The sequence below is a fragment of the Acipenser ruthenus genome, chromosome 36 (assembly GCF_902713425.1).
Source record: "Acipenser ruthenus chromosome 36, fAciRut3.2 maternal haplotype, whole genome shotgun sequence".
NCBI classification, from domain to species: Eukaryota; Metazoa; Chordata; class Actinopteri; order Acipenseriformes; family Acipenseridae; genus Acipenser; species Acipenser ruthenus.
The window spans coordinates 2,901,260-2,921,992 of NC_081224.1; the positions used below are offsets into that span (position 1 = coordinate 2,901,260).

Consider the following 20,733-nt stretch of genomic DNA (forward strand, 5'->3'; position numbering starts at 1 on the left):
ATTTCTGCACTAATACATTTTGATAATGTACTGTATTAAACCACACAGATTATCAAAACATGAATTATTGAAACACGGATTAACGGGAGTCTGCTGTATAAAGGATATAACTGACAAGTCTTGAGGTGTTCTAATAAATGTGCGCACTGCTGTATATAGAAGAGGGTTTTAATTAGGATATTATAGGGGGTTCCACAACTTGAAGCATCATGAAACGACAGTTCTGTGAGAATGCCCATATGATTCTAAAAAAAAAAAAACAATTCCCCATTGTGACGTCACAATCCAGGCTCACATGACCTTAGAGTTCTGAGGTTAGAGCCTTCTACACCGCTTGGACCCCGAGCGTATGTCGTGTTTGTTTTGGGGTGTTTTGGGGTGTGCATTACAGATCCGTACACGCCGGGTGAGGCGCACCTGTCACACCCTCCTTTGACAGTGGCTATCACATGATTCTAGAGAAGTAGCCAGACTACGCCAACTGGGATTTCAACTGAAAATATTTCTGGATTTTACCAGGTGTCTTTCTACAGAAGCAGTCTGGTTCTTTAAACGAGATACAGTCCAGCTATTAACTTCCTGAAGGACACTGAATCCCCAGTATTAGCATGTTGTACAAATTCTGTTATAGAAATTTTTCATTTGGACAAAATTAGCTATGATAATTTAGGAATAAATCGAGCATCTTTTTATTTTAGAGATATGGATTTTGATTAAAATATTATACATGAGCTATCCTAAAGCATGCTACTGTTTTTAAGAAAACACTGAAATAGGTATAATTCACATGATACAAACGCAACTAAGCATACACTGGAATATAAAACATCACAGTAAAATAATACAGGACATCAAATTCACATCCTGGCACACAGCCTGCGATACAGGGAATGGAACACATGCAGTGACATGGTAAGGTACCCCCAGTGCTTCCAATGCTTACCCATGCTTTACCATGCTGTAAATAGGCTTTATTACATTTTACTATGGGAAACTTTTATAAGGGTTAGTTCACCATGGTTTGTTTTTTAATATGCTTTACCATCCCTAGCTATTTTATTTTACAATGCTTGCCCATGCTTTAACTGTCCTCTATTATACTTTGCTATACTTGTAGTGTGGTAAACTTGAATAAGGGTGAATACAAACAAACACAACGTGGGATAACTCAATAACAAAAGTAAAAACGCAAAGCAGCACACACCAAACTCCTTACACTGCTGGCTTAAGAAAGTGACGTGCAGCCAGAGGTCTCAGGTTAGCGTATCAGCCCAGCATTACCCAGGCTTGTGCAGGGTTGCTCCAGGACGGCTGCCGGTGACACGGCGCTGTTTACTCAAGACGGGACAGGAAATTTCATGGGCTTTATCATTGTTATTCTAAGTTTTATTGTTCCTCTGTAAGCCCAGCGTGCATTCGTAGTTTTTACATTGTGAGCAGCTGCGTGCGTGATTGATCTCTGTGTTTATGACGCAGAATGAAGACAAGAGTCCTGAATACACAGTCCTGGTAAATAGGGCAGTCGTCTCCACTGTATATTGAAAGTATGGCAATAAAGCAATAAACAGCAGCCAGTGATTAAACGTGCGGCTTGGTTTTAAAATGAACACAGATGTGATTAGATAGAGGCTATGGTTTCTATAGCGTGGAACATAAGCAACGTCCCAGTCAGTGTTTCAAATGCATTTTTAAAATTGAACTCAAGTTACGTTTCCACTTGCCATTGGGACTGACTTTGAAATCAGCCTTTCCATCAGGAGCAAGTCGAGATCAAATCCATTTGAATTGGGACTCTGTCAGCCTCAGTTAGGATTGCAGGCTGGCAGAACTTGATCTCCACATTGAGGGTGGAAGTTACCCAATGAGCGTCCAATGAGAAGGACTCTAGAGAGAAGCAGGGTTTAAGTCTCTGACTACAGCAAACAGGCTGAACATCAAGTCTGTGAATATATTATTGGAGGCTGGTGAACTGACTTATAAATAAATAGCAATGACATTAAATACAGGTCAGCTTTGACTTTAGACTAATGTCCGATTGCAGATTGGGGTGTAGAGTGCAAATGGAACCTGCCCCAGTTTGATACTGGGAACGCTGGTTTCACGGAGCTGATGGAGACATGGAATTAGACAAACTGTGTTCTGAGAGGTGGGGATTTTGGGAAATGGGTCTGAGAGATGGGGATTTTGGGAGACGGGTCTGAGAGATAGGGATTTTGGGAGATGGGTCTGAGAGATGGGGATTTTGGGAGACGGGTCTGAGGGATAGGGATTTTGGGAGATGGGTCTGAGAGGTGGGGATTTTGGGAGATGGTTCTGAGAGATGGGGATTTTGGGAGACGGGTCTGAGAGATGGGGATTTTGGGAGATGGGTCTGAGAGATAGGGATTTTGGGAGATGGGTCTGAGAGATGGGGATTTTGGGAGACGGGTCTGAGAGATAGGGATTTTGGGAGATGGGTCTGAGAGGTGGGGATTTTGGGAGAAGGTTCTGAGAGATGGGGATTTTGGGAGACGGGTCTGAGAAATGGGGATTTTGGGAGATTGGTCTGAGAGATGGGGATTTTGGGAGATGGGTCTGAGAGATAGGGATTTTGGGAGATGGGTCTGAGAGATGGGGATTTTGGGAGATGGGTCTGAGAGATGGGGATTTTGCAATAGCCAGTCACCTTTAATAGAACTGCCACAGGGTACATTTTGCAGAAAGGAACATGTCTATTATTTTCCACGTGTATGGAAGCCTATGCAGCCCCACTTGTACAATTCTGATAATTTTAAGGTCATTCTTCCTACTTTCCATCCTTTTTGTAATGTCTTCAGCCCTTTCCAGTCTTGAATGATTTTTGTCACACTGAAGAATAAACTCCTTTATTGAGTCTAGATGAGAACAGGACCGCATTTTTTTTCCATATATTTCTACACAACCTCAGACTGGGACCTCGGAGTCCCGTGAGGCTCCAACGTGATTCCCGACGCCATGTGTTCACCTGCGGTGCTAAGATAAGGCGGGACGTTGAGGTCACGCCAGGACTGAAAGGGTTAAACAACTTCAGTCTACAGCATGGTGTTTAGCATGCGATAAATATTTAAAGAGGTGCTCACTTAACCAATGGATGCATAGGATTTGAACAGGCAAGAATGTGGCAAAAGACAATTCCATTTCTACAAATATATACAATGGGAGTTTCATAAGTGGTGAAACAACTTCCATAGTAAATATTGTATTTATCGTTACTTGTGCAAATTACCATCCTATAGACTGTCCTAAAAACCTTTATTACACTCTTGAACAGATTTCTTTGAAGGGTAGAAATACACAAATCGATATATAATTACAGACCCATATAAACATCAACCTGGAGTTAAAAGAATCCAACCACACAATAATCAATATTCTCTCTATTGCTTCTCCAACACCAGCCAATCAGTTTGATTCAACAAGAGTATTGATTAGGTCATTTAAAAAGGCAATAAAAAAGGCAATAGATTATTTTAGAGATGAGGAGCATTATATAAATTAAACTGGATGCCAGAACATGTGTTTCATGCATCATAGAGACAACTGGTATCATTAGACTGTCGACACCCTCAGGGAAATCCCAGAGCACTGGTGTGTTCTTGTCGTACTGGTTCAGGAGCTGGTGAAACTGGTCGACCATAACAAATCCCTACTGTGAAGTTTAAAAGCCAACTATCCACTCCCTAATGAATCTGTTTGCTGTATCCCTTGTTTCCAGAGTGAGAAAATAGGATTTTTCTTTCCAACACATCGAAGCTGTAGCAACTCTGAAGCAGTTAAAATAACAGTATGAGATAACACAATCATAATATAAAAGTGAAACATTGGGTGTATTTATTGCAGATCACACACACATATAGCAGCAGTGTGGAGTAGTGGTTAGGGCTCTGGACTCTTGACCGGAGGGTCGTGGGGTCAATCCCCGGTTGGGGACACTGTTGCTGTACCCTTGAGCAAGGTACTTTACCTAGATTGCTCCAGTAAAAACCCAACTGTATAAATGGGCAATTGTATGTAAAAAATAATGTAAATGTATGTAAAAATAATGTGATATCTTGTAACAATTGTAAGTCGCCCTGGATAAGGGCGTCTGCTAAGAAATAAATAATAATAATATATATATATATATATATATATATATATATATATATATATATATATATATATCAGTTATAAAAATGGCTGTGTTAAAATGACACAACTGGGACTAACTTAAAAGGCAAACTTGGCTGGTGGCCCTCCCAAGGTCAAGTTTTTAAACACTAGACAGGATCCAGGAAGTCGAAGAGAATATGAATTATATTAAATAAATAATCCCTAAGATGTATGGCGCTTACACAACCTAACACATGACTCTGCTGTTAACTTGCTGAGCGCACTTATACAGTTCTGTAAAAAAAAAAAAAATGCGAATACAAAATAGCAAAACCAGGACGATTGAACAATTGTACTATTTCTGACGGGACAAAAAATGAAGGCTGAAAACTGGGACAATGCCAGTTTTCCTTGGATCTTGGGTAACTCTACCCGGGTGCCTAGCCCCAGGCCAGTAAATATTTGTCCCACGTCCCAATTCTTAGCTGGACACGACAGCAGTGGCTGGAATTTCCATCATATAATCCAGTAAAATAATATTAATAATTCCTAACGAAGCGTGTAATATATACCCTGAGAATTCCCTAACCTTTTATTGACGGAGGAATCAGGGGTTGCTGACATCACAGGCCGGGTGAGGCGGTATTTCTAGCGGTTTAATGAAAGAAGGTCAAAGGCTTAATCTAATTGTCCCCGCGACAGGGCAGAGATCATTAAAGGCCTGAGGCACAGTATGCAGGTCTAAAGGAAGTGGCCCGCTCCCCAGCACACTGACCAACACGAGGAAAAACCAGCAATAATCTTCACAACCCTCCTTAGCAACGGGACTCCTTTGTGTGGGTTATTACCTTGGGCCTCACTCACGACAGAGAGCTTAATTCTAGAGTCAATAATAATTCAGTAATGAGGGGATGTAAGAAAGCACTTTGATATCTAAACTAAATATTTTAATAAACTTAAAACAAGAAAAAAGAAAGACAACGACACTCTTTAGAATGGTTTCATGGAAATGACCTTGTATCTTATTCATTAAATCTTTAAATAACACAATACAAACGTGGGTTAGATTCTCATGTCGTTATGAGCTCCATTTATTTCTGAATGGGGAAAAACAATAATTCTAAAAAGGGTTAAAAAAAAGATTGTTTACAATCCCCAGAAAGTTGTTCCTGTCTCATGAACATTGGTACTAAATGGCTTTATTTACTCCAAATCATCAGCAGCACAATGTGTACCTGAAAGAAAGGAAACAGTATTACAATTCTAAAATGACTAAGAAACAACTTAACCCTACTCTCAAGTTCCTGAGTGAAAAGTCTGAGCTGTTTATATGTGGTTTGGTAACTTTATTGGGTGTATTTTCCTTTTCTGAAAAAACCAAACAAACAAAAACATGCTAATGAACTTTAAAACGTAAGCCTCCAAACACCATGCAATGGTCAATCTCTGCATGAGAGCGGCCCAGGACCAGTGGTTAAAGTGAGGGGGGGTCCGGGTGGGGTCCAGCCCCCCCCCAGCTAAGAAAATCACTCAGGAGAGCCCCTCCAGCTATATGGAACAAGGGGCCATGGGGAGCTGACACAATATTATAGGATAACTGAAAGTCTGTGGAGGAACTACAATGAGGAGCGTACGATTATAACACAAAAACTGTACAGTTAAATTGTCATTGTATGGGATAATCTTAACAACTGTTATCTGAATAAAACACACCAACTCTTCCCAAGCAGTGGAATCCAGTACCGCATGTGAAGTCTTGGACAGAAAAAAACACAGGAGCTGATTTTCACCTTAACCACTTCCCAGGACTGAACGGCAGGCAGGCAGGCAGGCAGGCAGGCAGGCAGGCAGGCAGGCAGGCAGGCGGTGTTCAGTTCAGGATTGAGATGCACTGTGAGGGGGAAGCTCTTTGATAGCGATATCATTTTAATGCATGGTTTGTGCATTACACATTCAGGATAAGTTTAATTACCTCCATTAGAGATCTGTTACTTTATGATGCAGCATTAGTGTGGATGAGACTGCATGTGCACAATGTATGTGGACACGGAAAAGACTTCATAATTGAACCTCACAATGCACCCATCCTGCTGTACAAGCAATACAGCTGACCTCTGTATTTAACATGCATATCTTTGACAATAGTAAAGGGATATTATACCCTTGAACACTTGAAAAACAATGAAGCATTTACATATCTATATCCCCAATACAATCATACACAGACCCGTGCAGAATGTGTGTGTGTTTATTTGTATATACTTCAGTAATATTATTACTATTTGGACAGTGGATTCTTCACTGCCTCTTTCCGCTCATCAGGTCAAGCATGTCCAGTATTTCTCCACAGGCCATGCAGTGAGCGGGTCAGACACACGCTCATATAACTCCTGTGTTGGCCTCACTGCACTGGCTTCCAGTGCGTTTTCAAATTGATTTTAAAATCTTACTGTTAACATATAAATACCAGACATCCTGGGAAAACTGTCATTGTCCCAGTTTGCAGCCTTAATTGTTTGTCCCGGTTTTGCTATTTTGTACAAAACTGTGGCAGTGCGCTCAGCAAGTTGACAGCACAGTAATGTATTATACAAAAATAAAATAAAGTTATAGATTACTAGTTTAATAATTCTGATTATGTTTAATTTTTTAATTTAGAGTGTGTTATTATATACTTATTTTAACTGCTTCAGAGTTGCTACGGCATCAATGAATTGAAGAAAAAAAAATCCTGGGTTTTCACTGTGGAAATATGGTAACCCTACATTTAAAGCGCTAAACAGCTTGGCATCGAATTATCGAAGACAGATTCTGGCTCCATATAAACCTCTGTGCGCTGGTCTGCTAATGCTGGCTCTGTGCCTCCCACAGGTGAAATGTAAAGGAGAGGAGAAAGTGTTTAGTTATAAAGCCCCCAGACTCTGGAATTCATTGCTGCGTCAGTCAAGATTTTTAAGTCAAGATGAAGAACTTACTTTTATAGTTTAACCTTTCAACCTGACTTACAAACATAATCGTTTTATTTGCTTATTTTAGCAATCTTATGCTTTATCATTCTTATTAATTTCTTTATTTAGATTTTGTATTATTATTATTACTTTATAATATTTGCTACTTTCTGTTTTATTATTATTTATTTCTTAGCTGACACCCTTATCCAGGGCAACTTACAATTGTTACAAGATATCACATTATTTTTTACACACAATTACCCATTTATACAGTTGGGTTTTGACTGGAGCAATCTAGGTAAAGTACCTTGCTCAAGGGTACAGCAGCAGTGTCCCCCACCTGGGATTGAACCCACGACCCTCAAGAGTCCAGAGCACCTAACCACTACTCCACACTGCTTAACCAACATGTAAAGCGCTCTTAGATACTGTGTTATGAAAGGCGCTGTATAAATACCATACATTGCAGTAGAGTCCTGACATTCTCTCCCTGCTGGTTCCTGTGCGGAGCTGTAGGTGTTTTTGATTAATAATCATGCAGCACAACGCCCCCCACCCCGGCTCCACTAGCACATGTTAAATTATTCATGTCGGTGAGTGAGATGTAGAGCGTCTCAATCGGCATAGCGCGACAGATATTATTATTATTATTATTATTATTATTATTATTATTATTATTATTATTATTATTATTGGGTGGGACACCTTCTATGGGTAATCTTGTGTTTCAGGGGCTGTGGTGACTAGGGGTCTCAGAGAGGGTCAGGAGAGTCACAAAACAACAGCATCACAAGCAGATTGACTCTTTATTTCATTTTATAATTTTATACCAGCTCAGTCGATTACACTGGATACTGTGTAGAGTTGTGGTATGCAAGTGTAGATTGAGGAAAAATAATAATAATAATAATAATAATAATAATAATAATAATAATAATAATAATAATAATTTGCTATGTCTATATCCTGAGATCATTTATCTAGTGACTCAACATAAAAATGTTTTCTCCCACTACCCTTAATGAGCCAGCATACAACTCTACCTGATTTATGAATAATAAAATCAGTCAAAAACAGTACACATAGAAGTATCTCTGTAATATATTAATAAGACAGTAATTAGGAGGGTCGCGGTAGACCCAGATCACTTCAAATGTTAACTAACGTCTTACCATTCAACTGAAGAGCAAGCTCTGTGGTCGAGTGTCAGTATTATTAACTCATCAGCCGCTGAGAGGAGATTGATAACAAGGTTTCACGCATGCGAGTAATGTTAATATATAAAAGTATTTGTTTTTCCCTCTGTTTAGTCGAGTGCTCGTGGACTCCTGGACGGAATGAAAACGGAGGAGACTCGATCGTGTTTACAACAAGCTCCCTCGGCCCTGGCTTTCGGTAAGGAAATCGCTCCGAGCGTTTTTGTAAGAGCTGCAAAGGTTTGAACTGCAGACCCCTGCAGCCTGGCTAAAGAGCCTGTATTTCTGAATAACAATGACCTGTCTTTAGTTTAGAGGACCTATTTAACCGCTGCACAGTTTTATGGCTGGTCTGTAAAGCAAGTCTGCCCAGTCAATGAATGGAGTGAGAAGGAGTTCAACTGCAGCTCTCTAACCCTGGGTTTATTCAACTGTTTTAAACAGTGACAGATCAAAGGAAGAAAGAAAGCGACCTCAGGGGATTAGCATAATCACATGACTCGGAGGAGACACAGCGGTTGCGGCTTGCTTGCCAAGTCTGCTGGGATTATCCTCTTGGCAGCCTTTGGAACTTCCAATCCCTGTGTCTCCTATTAATCACTGCATGCGGTTCTCTTATTGCTTTCAGGATTCGAGCACAGCTTCTTGTATGTCGTGTTTGTATTGCCCTCCCCTGACGGCTGTGTGTTCTCCCCTCTCTCTTTCCCAGAGGGGCGGGAGCTCTGTGCCGGCTGCGACGCTCCAATCGCGGACCGCTTCCTGCTGCGGGTCAACGAGCGGTCCTGGCACGAGTCCTGCGTGAAGTGCGCCGTGTGTCTGCAGACACTGTCTGGGACGTGCTACTGCCGCAATCGCCAGCTCTACTGCAAACACGACTACGAGAAGTAAGAGAGACCTTCCTTTAACTCTTTAAAGGTACAAGGGACATACGTGTCCCACAAATGAAAACCAAGCTAGCTTTCTTATGTTTGCAATGAGGTGCATGAAACAGGGCTTCAAATGTACCTGACAGGTTGGATCTGGGGCACGTTACCCGATAACAGAAGTACTTGGAGCTCATGATCATTGTCTCGATGACCGTGCAGCTGCTTCCAGTCTCTCTTGAAGTGCGTTTCCCAATCCCCCACGTCAAAGTGCAGCTTGTGCATGATGTTCACGTGCAGCATTAGGCTTTGAAGAGCTTCTTCAGGGCTTTGTTGGGAAACACATGGAGTAGCCTAGATATTAATGATATTTTTATTGTAAATCAAACGATAAATGCACCGCTTGTTGAAAATGCAAGCTAAAGAAGTGAAAAAACTAAATATATTGACCCAAAATGAGGTAGAAATATTAATCAATGACGTAGAAATAACCAAGGATATATTATTCTGTAAACTGAAAAATAACGTAACGAATCAAACAAAAAAGAAGTGGGAAGAAATTGCAATGAAAGTAAAAGCTTCAAACACTGGTCCTCCGCGAGGCAAAGAGGTTTGCAAGAAGTGGCAGGATTTCAGTTAAGTGAGCGTTTATTGCAGCGAGCCGACTACGAGGGCGTCTGCAGGGTTGCTGACGATTCAAAGCAACTATCCTCCGAATAGCAGCCCTCGCTAAGTTCTGTCTTTACATTCCCACAGTGCATTGCAACCTCCACGAACATGTCAAGATCACGCCAGATCACTCAAGTAGTCGTTCAAGAACGACTGGATATCGGATGGTGTTCGGGAAACACTGCAGTTTGCAAACGTTGCTCTTGGGACGGTTTGATGAGGCTGGTTAGGTTAAAGTTGCTTTTTCGCACAGATACAAATTACACCGCGTTGCTTGATCTAAGGAAAGAAATTCTCCGACCTCAGGTGTTTAATTACTACATGCTACATGAACGCTGCTGGAGGGGTGTGGTTATTTCACTCAGATGACTGTAAACAATACCTCACAAAATACTGAGAGAATTCGCTCACCTTTTAGAGTAACATATTTACTATTGAGCTGCCCTCAAAACGTCATGAAGCCGTTAATGGTGTTCCGAGTTGCAGGGACTTTGCTACTCAATGCAGGGATTTTCAGTTGCGGCCGGGGAGGAGAGAGATATCCAAGCTAAGGAAAATCACAGCAAAGAAAAGAGTGTTGATCAAACGTGATGCTTTCCTAGTGCTGACTTCAGAGTAACACTTTACATTAAGTTTCTTTGCTTATTATGTATTTATAGTAGCTACTTAGTAAATACATGTGTACTTACACATAATTACAGTGCTATTATACATAGTTACAATATACTTGATGTGTCACTTTTTTGCATGATATAACCCTAACCTAACTCTAAACCTAACCTCACTAACCCTAACCCTTTTCTGATACAATTGTGTTCCTACATATTTCCACATTAAGTACTCTGTAACTATGCATAATAACATTGTAATTATGTGTAAGTACACATGTATTTACTGAGTAACTACTGTGTAAATACACAGTAATTAGAGACACTTAATGTAAAGTGTTACCAACTCTGGATATCTCCGCCCCACTCAATCAGGGCTTGTCGTCAGCTCAGCTGGTCAGAAACGACTCAGAAACTAAAAGTGGCCAAAGCTGTTGTATGATTAGCAGGTTTCACAATCTTCCATTGAAGAACCGCAGTCAAATAGGAAACAGTGAGGTATTTATTACGGTATTTGGAAACCCCCTGAAAAACAAACGTGGAAAAGGAGGCAGCCTAGTTCTAATATCAAATCATATTGAAACTAAACTAACAACAGAGCAGTGAGAGCCCTGTATCTGCGAGACTGTGTGGGAGAGAGTCCTGGCCTGGGAGAGTGTGTCTCTCACTGTCTCTGTGTCTCTGCACCTCTACTGGGTCCTGACAGAGAAGAACACAGCCCCCGTCTCAGCTCTCAATCAACTTCAAACACGCCCAGGACACTCCATCACAACCAGCAGAGCGGACAAGCAAACAGACAGCCAGCAAACTCCCTCCCACAGCCAGGGACGAGAGCAGCCAGGTCCTGAACTACAGGGAGGGAGGAGGCTGGAGGAGCAGGTGCTTTTACACACTAGATACAGTCACATACTGCACATTATTTAAGAACTCTATTCATGCACAGTTCTACAATCTTTTATGTACAGTGCGGTGATTATTGTGGTTAAATTGAAGCACATCCAGACAGATTCTCGCCCCGTGTTGCAGTGAGGTTTAACGCTGCTCTTGATTTCTGTTTTTTGGTCAAAATCGACGTCAGTCTGACAAATCTCTCCCTTGCTGACACAAAACCCCGTCACCCTACTCCCACTCACCCAGGCCTCTCTCACACTCTCATACCCGGTATTCCTCAATAACTGCTGTTGTCCGGAGTCTGTAAAAAATCATTTCTGTAAATTCTATTGTTCAGTGATTGAGGAATCGTCTTTTTTCTGGAGCGACGATACAAAGCAGCTCATTATACACTGAATCTGAACTTGTGCTTCTGAGCTGAAGCTAATTTCAAGAATGCTGTTATGCGTTAAGAGGTGTCAGTATTTGTGAAAATGCCGTCTTGCTCCATTTTGAATGTTTCATCTCGAAGTCTTTGTGAATAATGACTGCACTATTGTAGCAGTTATCCTGCATTTTGTTGTTGTGGTTATTTTTATCTGTAAAGCTCTTTGAGGAGATTATCATGAATGGCACTATGTAACAAATAAAGATTGATTGATTGATTGATTGATTGATGGATTGATTGATTGATTGATTGCATCGATCACCCGTCCGGGATTATCCTGAAACACAATTCCCAGATTCCCGGGTACTGTAAACTGCTTAAAACGAATCAGCTGTGGCTTGAGGGTATTAGGCTGCTCTCTTCAAGCCCCTGGGGGTTGGAGATTGAAGGTGAAACTATTAACAAAGTTAAGCAGACAGATGTTTCAGCGAGCGCCTGAGAGAAGATATTGACAGCAGCGAGCGAAACATTTGTCTGCTTGACTTTTTCAGTAGTTTTATCTTCAGCTCTAATGGGTGAATGATTGTATTGAAGTTGCAGGAAGGTTGAAAAAGAATTGCAAGGCTTGGAATTCAAGACTCACTCTCTCTCTTTCTCTTCCTCTGTCTCTCTGTCGCTCTCTCTGTGTCTGTCTCTTTCTCTCTCTCTCTCAGCCTTCTTTTTCCTTCATTTTTGATTTGCGCAGCCACCAGACTGGAATCACAGCAGGGCTGGTCCCACTGCAATAAGCAGGGCCCCGCCTGCCCCAGGGCAAAAGGCCTGGCTCCCGGTGTGAGAATTACTGTAGTCTGGGGCTTCGGGGCCTACCACGCGCATAACTTAGGCCTCCGTGGCAGCCCAGATTGAAAAGAAACAGCAGGGAGACATTAAAGAAACATTTATTTAAACAGCCAGGCTCGGCGGGAGGGTGACAGAATCGCTGTCAGCGAGGAGCGTGGTGTCTCTGGGCCGCAGACATGAAATGTTTAATATATATACTAACTAATACAAAAGCAGGGCTGGATTTTTTTAATAAAAACAGGTTATTAGGAGCCCGGGAGGGAGGGACGTTCAGTTAGTCAAAACAGAATTTGGTCAGGTGGCGATTGCACGGAATATTTTCTCCAAAGAAGAATTCAGAGCTTGGAAATGCCTGCACTGGTGCATTACCATTGCCTACGCCTCTGTACAGCAGTTACAGACTTGCATTGAAGATATCTAAGATGTTAGAGATTTTAACAAAATAAGATTATTCTGACATCTTCTTTGACTCACTGACAATATAAACAGCTGCAGCGCATTAGGAAGGAAAAGGGACAGCATTTTTGTTTCTAGACCTGATGTACTGCCCTTGATTTACAGTAGCTTCCATATATGCTTCCTCTGCTTGTGGCATCCCCAATTAAATATAAAAACAACAGTAAAAACAAGTGCGAAGGCTAATAAGAGGCATCAATCTTGCTGTGTGTTGCTAACAAGTCGTCTCGTGCTTCTCTTTAGAGTTCAGAAACGCTGTTAATAGCCGCTCGTTCTTCACTGTCTGCTTTGTAATCATATTTCCCTCCAAACCTCGTTTCCACGCAGTGAGATTGATGCCCAAGGTGACGTGAATCCGTTTATCTGTGATTATCCCTCGCCGCTCTTAATCAATTACCCGCCCTGTCGCTTTGTGCCGCGCCACGCGGGGGGCTGTTGCTAGTGGGGTGTGTTTTGTCAGGTGGCTCCGTCCTCTGTGATTTTCTATATTCAATATTAAAGCACTGGTGAAAACTGTGACACTTGGAGCATAATCACTGCTGACTGTTACATAATGCTACACGTTTTATATTTGCAGCAATACGTTGCACCCCTTATAGAAGTTTACCATTGTTTTTGCATGGTGTTTTTGCAGTTTTACCATGTATTTCCCCTGGTTATACTATGCATTTACCATAGTTTACCCTGGTTTGCCATGCTTTTTTACCATACCTGTCTGTGGTTTACAATGCTTACCGATGCTTTACCATGCTTTCACTGTGCTTTATAACTTTAATACAGGATACACTGAGAAATACTAAAGTTGACTTTAAAAAATACTAGACTAAACGTTTGTCATTGAAACCTCTACATTTCAGATTGAATTCAGCAGTACAGTATTGAGTGTTCTGTAGATATAGATTAAATAGTTTACAGAAAGAGCCATGCTTATACACAGTGGACAAATTCACCCGGATTTAGCAAAATGCGTTTTTTTTGTGAAAGTAAAATGAAATAAGGAAGGTAACACTAACACTATTTAATGTTACAAAACAAATATAATCTGTTCTCAAAGTTCCTACAGAACCAAATGGGTGCCTCCTTTGTGTTCCTTGTTTTGTAGCATTGATGCTTGGAAGGGACAGCAAAAGTATGTGCTACATGTAGCAGGTGCTTAGGACACAGTTGACAGCGGGCACGACTGAGATTTTTAACAGCGCTTTTTTATTATTATAGCTGAATAAAAAGCTGGCGTGTGTGTGCGTGTGTGAGGAGGGGGAGTGTTGAGCTGTCTCTAATTGCTGTGCTAATTATCACAGCCTCAATGGATCCCCTGACATCACAGATAATCAAGAATGAACAACGGGCAAAGCACAAGAGTATTTCTTTCATTTTATTTGTTTCCGAGCTTCTTTCCTGGATTTCATTTGGTTTGGGTAACACTGTGTTACACTGCAGCCGCAGGGCTCCACTTCTGGTCTTTGGATGTGTTTTGGAAGATTAAAATCTTGATCATAAAGTGCGGTTATGATCAGAAGCTGCTGTTTTGTGTAATGAGATGCACACGCTTAGCAAATGATATCTGCAAACATACAGTTAAAACTCCGACACATTTCTGTGATTCGTGTCCAGGAAGATTGGTTACTATACATTAACTATAACAGGGCAGTATGAATATGCCACACCTCAGTCTGTAGGTTTACTAAAGGGATATCTAACATCTAACTCCTGAAATACGTTTGGTAATAAAACGAAAAGAGGGAAGGAATTAGTTTCCAAGCTAGCAATGAGGATGCTGGTGTGCTAATGATGGCTCTGAAGCCTTGGTTTAATTACCCCCGTGAGTGTAGAAGCTGTCTGAAGGGGAGGCTGGGGTGTTGTTCTGATCGGGCCTCGGGGGCTTGGTGCTGGGATAGCATGTCTGCTCTATCGTGTGGGAGGATCTGTCTGCACACTGAATCAGGACTCATCACTTGGAGTGTGGCTGCGATATTTCTGCCCTTTTCGCTAGAGGAGATATTACGCTGAGCCGTTAACTGGCAGGCAAACCAAATCAGCCCACCTCCTCAGCAGCTCCTGACTCTCTTTCCAACATGCACAGGAACACACTCCCTGCCCACCCCAGCCTGCGTGGCTCTTTACAAGCGGACGCTGCTCTTCCCATTGCTTTCTATGGAGGTCAGCCGTTCCATTATTACTCAATAACCGAATGGAAAATAAAGCACGGCTGAGAGATGTCACTGATAAGCGCACCTGTCCTAAAGCAAGTTAACTCTTTCAGTGGACTGCTACGATTATTTTCAGACAAACAAACGTAAATAAATCAATCATTTTGAAATGTAATGATAACAGAAAATATAAATCAGATATTCCAGAGACAACGCGATAGAAGTATTATTATTATTATTATTATTATTATTTATTTCTTAGCAGACGCCCTTATCCAGGCCGACTTACAATCGTAAGCAAATACATTTCAAGTGTTACAATACAAGTAATACAATAAGAGCAAGAAATACAATAACTTTTGTTCAAGCAAAGTACAAGTGTGACAAACCACAATTCAATAATACAGCAGATAATAGTGATAGTTACATCAGGATATGATTAAATAGTGATGGTTACATCAGGATATAATTAAATACAAAATACTACAGGTTAAACACTAGGCAGATTACAGTATTCTGAAGTACAGGATTAAATGCAGTAAAATAGGGGGCAGATAAGAGCAAAATAAAGCACATTTAAATGAATGGTGGTAGTGTCCCAGGATACAAACAGAGGAGTTCTACAGGTGCTCTTTGAAGAGGTGAGTCTTAAGGAGGCGCCGGAATGTGGTCAGGGACTGGGCAGTCCTGACATCTGTAGGAAGGTCATTCCACCACTGCGGAGCAAGGGTGGAGAAGGAGCGGGCTCTGGAGGCAGGGGAGCGTAGCGGAGGTAGAGCCAGTCTTCTAGTGCAGGCGGAGCAGAGAGGTCGAGTGGGGGTGTAGGGAGAGATGAGGGTCTGGAGGTAGCTGGGTGCAGTCAAGGCATCTGTAGGCTAGTACAAGAGTCTTGAACTGGATGCGAGCGGTGATCGGGAGCCAGTGGAGTGAGCGGAGTAGTGGAGTAGCGTGGGCGAAGCGAGGCAGAGAGAACACCAGGCGGGCAGCAGAGTTCTGGATGAGCTGGAGCGGACGGGTGGCGGACGCAGGGAGGCCAGCCAGGAGGGAGTTGCAGTAGTCTAGGCGGGAGAGTACCAGGGCCTGGACCAGGAGCTGGGTAGCGTAGTTGGTGAGGAAGGGTCGGATTCTTCGGATGTTGCTCAGGAAGAATCGGCAAGTGCGTGCCAGAGTGGAGATGTGCTGGGAATAAGAGAGGCAGGGGTCCAGGGTGACTCCGAGGTTCTTAGCGGAGGAAGAGGGAGAGAGTGTGGTAGATTCCAGAGGAACAGAGATAGAGAGATCAGAGGAGGGGGAAGAGGAGGGAAAGAAAAGGAGGTCAGATTTAGAGAGGTTGAGTTTGAGGTGATGCAAGTGCATCCAGGAGGAAATAGCAGACAGACAGGTAGAGATACGGGAGGAGATGGTGGAGTCAGAGGTGGGGAAGGAGAGGAAAATCTGAGCATCATCAGCATAGAAATGGTATGAGAAACCATAGGATGCGATGAGGGGGCCCAGGGAGCGGGTGTAGAGAGAGAATAGGAGAGGACCCAAGACTGACCCTTGGGGGACTCCAGTTAAGAGAGGGTGAGGTGTGGAGGTTGCTCCACGCCAGGTTACATGTTCTATTGCTTCCTGGAGTAAAGCTATAGACTGTAACACCTTGGCTAAAGTTATCTTGTTTTGTAAGTAAGTGAATTCAACGGCAGGCATAAAACGTAACATCTCAAAGTAACAATTAAAAACATGTATAAAGCATGTCTTAGGAATGTTTGTTTGAATGCCGCCATAGAAAGGCGCTATATAAGTGCTGTATTTTGTGATTGATTCCCACCTGTTTTCTATAAACAACGTATGAGAAATCAACCCCAAAGGATTTCTCAACATTCAAAAGGATACCCTGTTCACAGTACTCATGACAGTGCCCATACTTCCCTATAAGCAGTATTTATCGACAGGTATTCAATAAATGCATTCAATGACATTTTCATTATCCGTTTAGGGCCTCGGTACGGCCGTACGGCAGTAAAAACATCAGCGCCCCGGATGAGAGGACAGTTCACTTGCAATCAGCTTTTAAAACACTCACTGTGGAAGTTAATTACCGTTGATTGGTACTCAATTGTAAAGGTGAGGGAAGGACAGCTTTTCTTTGCTTGAAATCAACACATAAATGATAAATGATAAATATCTCAAAGGTAATTACGAGTATGAGTATCAGCACACCCCTAGTTCCGGTATACTTTAATTCAATATTTGGTTGTTAATTCCTGTTTGCTCGTTTGTCTTTTGGTTTCTCTGTAGCGATTACTATCGCGTCTGTGTAGATTCAGTTCTCAATCGTTGATCGCCCTCCCCTCCCTGCTCCACCGCCGCAGTTTTTCTTGGAAGAATAGGAGAATATATTTTTTTCTCCCCGCTCTGCGTAGTTATATTGCTGCTTTGCATAATATCCGATAATCTCCCTCGCCCGGCTCCCTGCATCTCAAACAACAATTTAATTAGAGCCGGCTAATAAATGTTTCATGACTTGCCTCACTGCTAGTCCTGTCTTTATTAAATCTGTAATAATAAAAGAAGAAGAGGAACAAAAAAAAAAAAAAAAAAAAAAACGCAACACAACAGCCGAGAGATCATCATTACCGCTCCTCGCATCCCCGGTTACCGTGGCAACGGCCGCTCTCCTGCCCCCCTGCACTCACAGGATATGAGAATCTCAGAAACAGGAAATTGCGTTTGGGAGGACTGGAGACCGAGACGCGTTATCTTTACACAGGCACACAGCTGATAGCTGACTGAGACACACACTGTGCTAGGGATCCTTATACACAGGACGCAGTGGCATATCGGAGACATGTGACATTTTGTGTTGCACAAGCAGTATGTCAATTCATGGGTTACATTTATGAAATAACAGCAGGAACTTTAATACAGCATCACATGTGATCAATGGCCATGCATGTACCTACAGCAGTGTGCACATTTATTCAAACACCTCAAGATGATGTGTCATTTATACCCTTTATATACCTGCCTGCACGAAAACCTCTGGGTGTGAGAATTTACATGTACGGTCAGTAATCAGTGATACAGAAACAATAGGGACTCATGGGTGAAAATGTTAGACCACTTTGTGCTTTAATTAGGCATCTTAAACAACTTCTAAAAAGTCTCATGCTTTTTATCGTTTGTGGCTGTGTTCCTTTTCTCTTACCATTTTTAATTAATTGCATGTGTGGCTGATTAAAGTCATCAATTAAATTAGACAATCACTAATTTGCCTATTTTTACATTTTTGCAAGATTTTCAGTTCCAGTGGTTTTGCACAACCAATCAAAACTACAGAAGCAATGGGATGCTCTAATAAATGTGCACTCTGCTGTATATAAATGCATGCGTGTGTAATATTAGATTTTACATGTGAGTGTGTTTTCATACATGAATGCACTGTGTTGGGTTTAAAACAGGGCCACCAGAGTTCCAAATTTCAGTACCGGGATACATAGATTAAAACTAGTTTTGAATCTATGCAATGTATTTTAAAAGCATGCTTATTTGAATGCAGTGCTTTGATCACAATCACCGTTTTCATATTAAACAAACAACAACCTCTGAGTGCTGCACAGCCGCTGCACCTTCCTTTTCCAATTCATGACCTCCTTTAACTACGTTATAACCATACCATCGGGATTTTTACCATTAACTTCTGTCATTTGGCATATTTTAATTTAGTACAGTAACCAATATGGAAAATATTATTCTGGACCCATATTTTAATGTGATTACTGGTTGTTTTACATAAGGGGTGCTGTCTGGCACCTTTTGGGACACCATTTTGGGACTGGTCACAAGGGGACTGTCCCAGTCAAACTGGGACATCTGCTCATCGTAGTTTAAAATTATTCAACCACGATTATCCGAAATGCCACCTTCTATCCATGACTGCACAGTATCTGTTAAGAAAATACCCGTTCACACAACGTGTAGATGTTCATACCCCTGCGTGTATAATTGGACCATGGTAAGTTTCCTATCCATGATATACTGTCCTGTGCATGTCTGTTTTTACAAAGTCCTGGCAGAGCAACTTCTTGCACCCCGCTGAGTTCCCACAAACAGTTTTAAAAGTTTCTGAAATGTGTATTTAAGAACTGGGGCGGCTGTCCTCTTCTGCCCTGTTGCCATAGGAAATGTGCAAAGCAGCCCCCAGTCTCTGTATTATTATTATTATTTATTTATTTATTAGCAGACACCCTTATCCAGGGCAACTTACAATTATTACAATATTATTAGGGCTGTACTGCATGCTATTTATTTAAAGATGAATGTTTTTCAGGAGGTTTCTTGATTTAGGACAGACATACAAAATATATATATTTTTTATGTGACACACACAAGTCACTGGTGAAAGTTACTGACTCACAGAACTGGCACAAAAGGAGAAAAAAAAACGGCAACAGATTTGCCCCCCACCCCCAGAAGAATGTTATAAATGTTGCAATGGCTCGGGATTACCACACTAATTTTGCAAAGTAATTTTCCAATGCGTTCCAGTGTTGTACTATACGTCTCTGGGCTGTACAATGCTTGCCTATGCTTTACAGTATAATAAAGCATAGGGAAAGCATGATAAAGCAGAGGTAAGCATTGTGAAGAATAGTGAGGCATGGTAAAGCATATTGATAAACATGCAAACCAGGGTAAACTATGGTAAACGCAGAGTATAACTATGGGAAAAGCATGGGAAAACTGCAAAATAAATGTTCAAAAGTACAGTGGTAAACTTTTGTGAGAGAAGACTAGTGTTGTAAACACTGTACCACACACACCTAACAACAACCCTTACAACAGTAACAAAAATAATAATAATAATAATAATAATAATAATAATAATAATAATAATAATAATAATAATAATGATAATAATAATAATACTAGGAGCCGCACAGGTCCTGTGCATTTGCTCAGTTGCTCTCCAGCCAATATGCAGCGAGGCAGAGCAAAGGATGCTGGGATATTTTAATAAAGAAGCCAGCGCAGGAAAATGTAATAAAGAGAGTTGATGAGATTATAGAGTTCTGGCTCCCAGCCACCTCATACTGCAATATCCGCTCACAACAACGGGGGAGGGGGGGGGGGGGGGGGGCTTAACCCTTCGCTTACCTCAACAAAGCAGCCGTACAGATAACATATGAGCCTGTGTGAATGTCTCTCTTGGAAACAGATTGACGATCTTTGCAAACCGTGATTGAGAAGTGTCTGTTCCCTTTATCTTTAGAAGGGATTTGTGTTTTTATAGCCTGCTTGAATGCAACTTTGTTTCTTTCTTTCCTTCTTTCTTTCTTTCTTTCCTTCTTTCTTCCTTCTACCAAAGTGTTTGAGACTTGTTTGGGGGAGCCCCTTTTAAAAGCAGTTTTAAATAGGGAACCCCAACTGAAAATCCTGTGCCGTGAATAAGAATGTGCAATACTGCCTGCAAGCATCACAACACCTGCCTGCAAGCATCACAACACCTGCCTCTCAACATAATAGCCATAGATCACTTTTCATACAATAAAGTCAAAGAAATACCCAGTATTCAAGCAGACGTTTTATATCCAGTATACATATCACCAGATGTACTCTCTCAGCACAGTGAAAGGACAATATGGTCCCGAAT

General features: G+C 41.6%; 1 protein-coding gene across 1 annotated transcript in view; it reads left to right on the top strand.

The window, feature by feature from the left end:
- The window catches only part of LOC131706570 (LIM homeobox transcription factor 1-alpha-like), a 49,813-nt gene that overhangs the window by 7,572 nt on the left and 21,508 nt on the right, over nucleotides 1-20,733 (top strand). Inside the window, exons 3-4 of the mRNA XM_059007913.1 lie at nucleotides 8,372-8,456; nucleotides 8,967-9,141. Of these exons, the coding sequence (XP_058863896.1) occupies nucleotides 8,372-8,456; nucleotides 8,967-9,141 (260 nt within the window). The remainder of the gene's footprint in view (nucleotides 1-8,371; nucleotides 8,457-8,966; nucleotides 9,142-20,733) is intronic.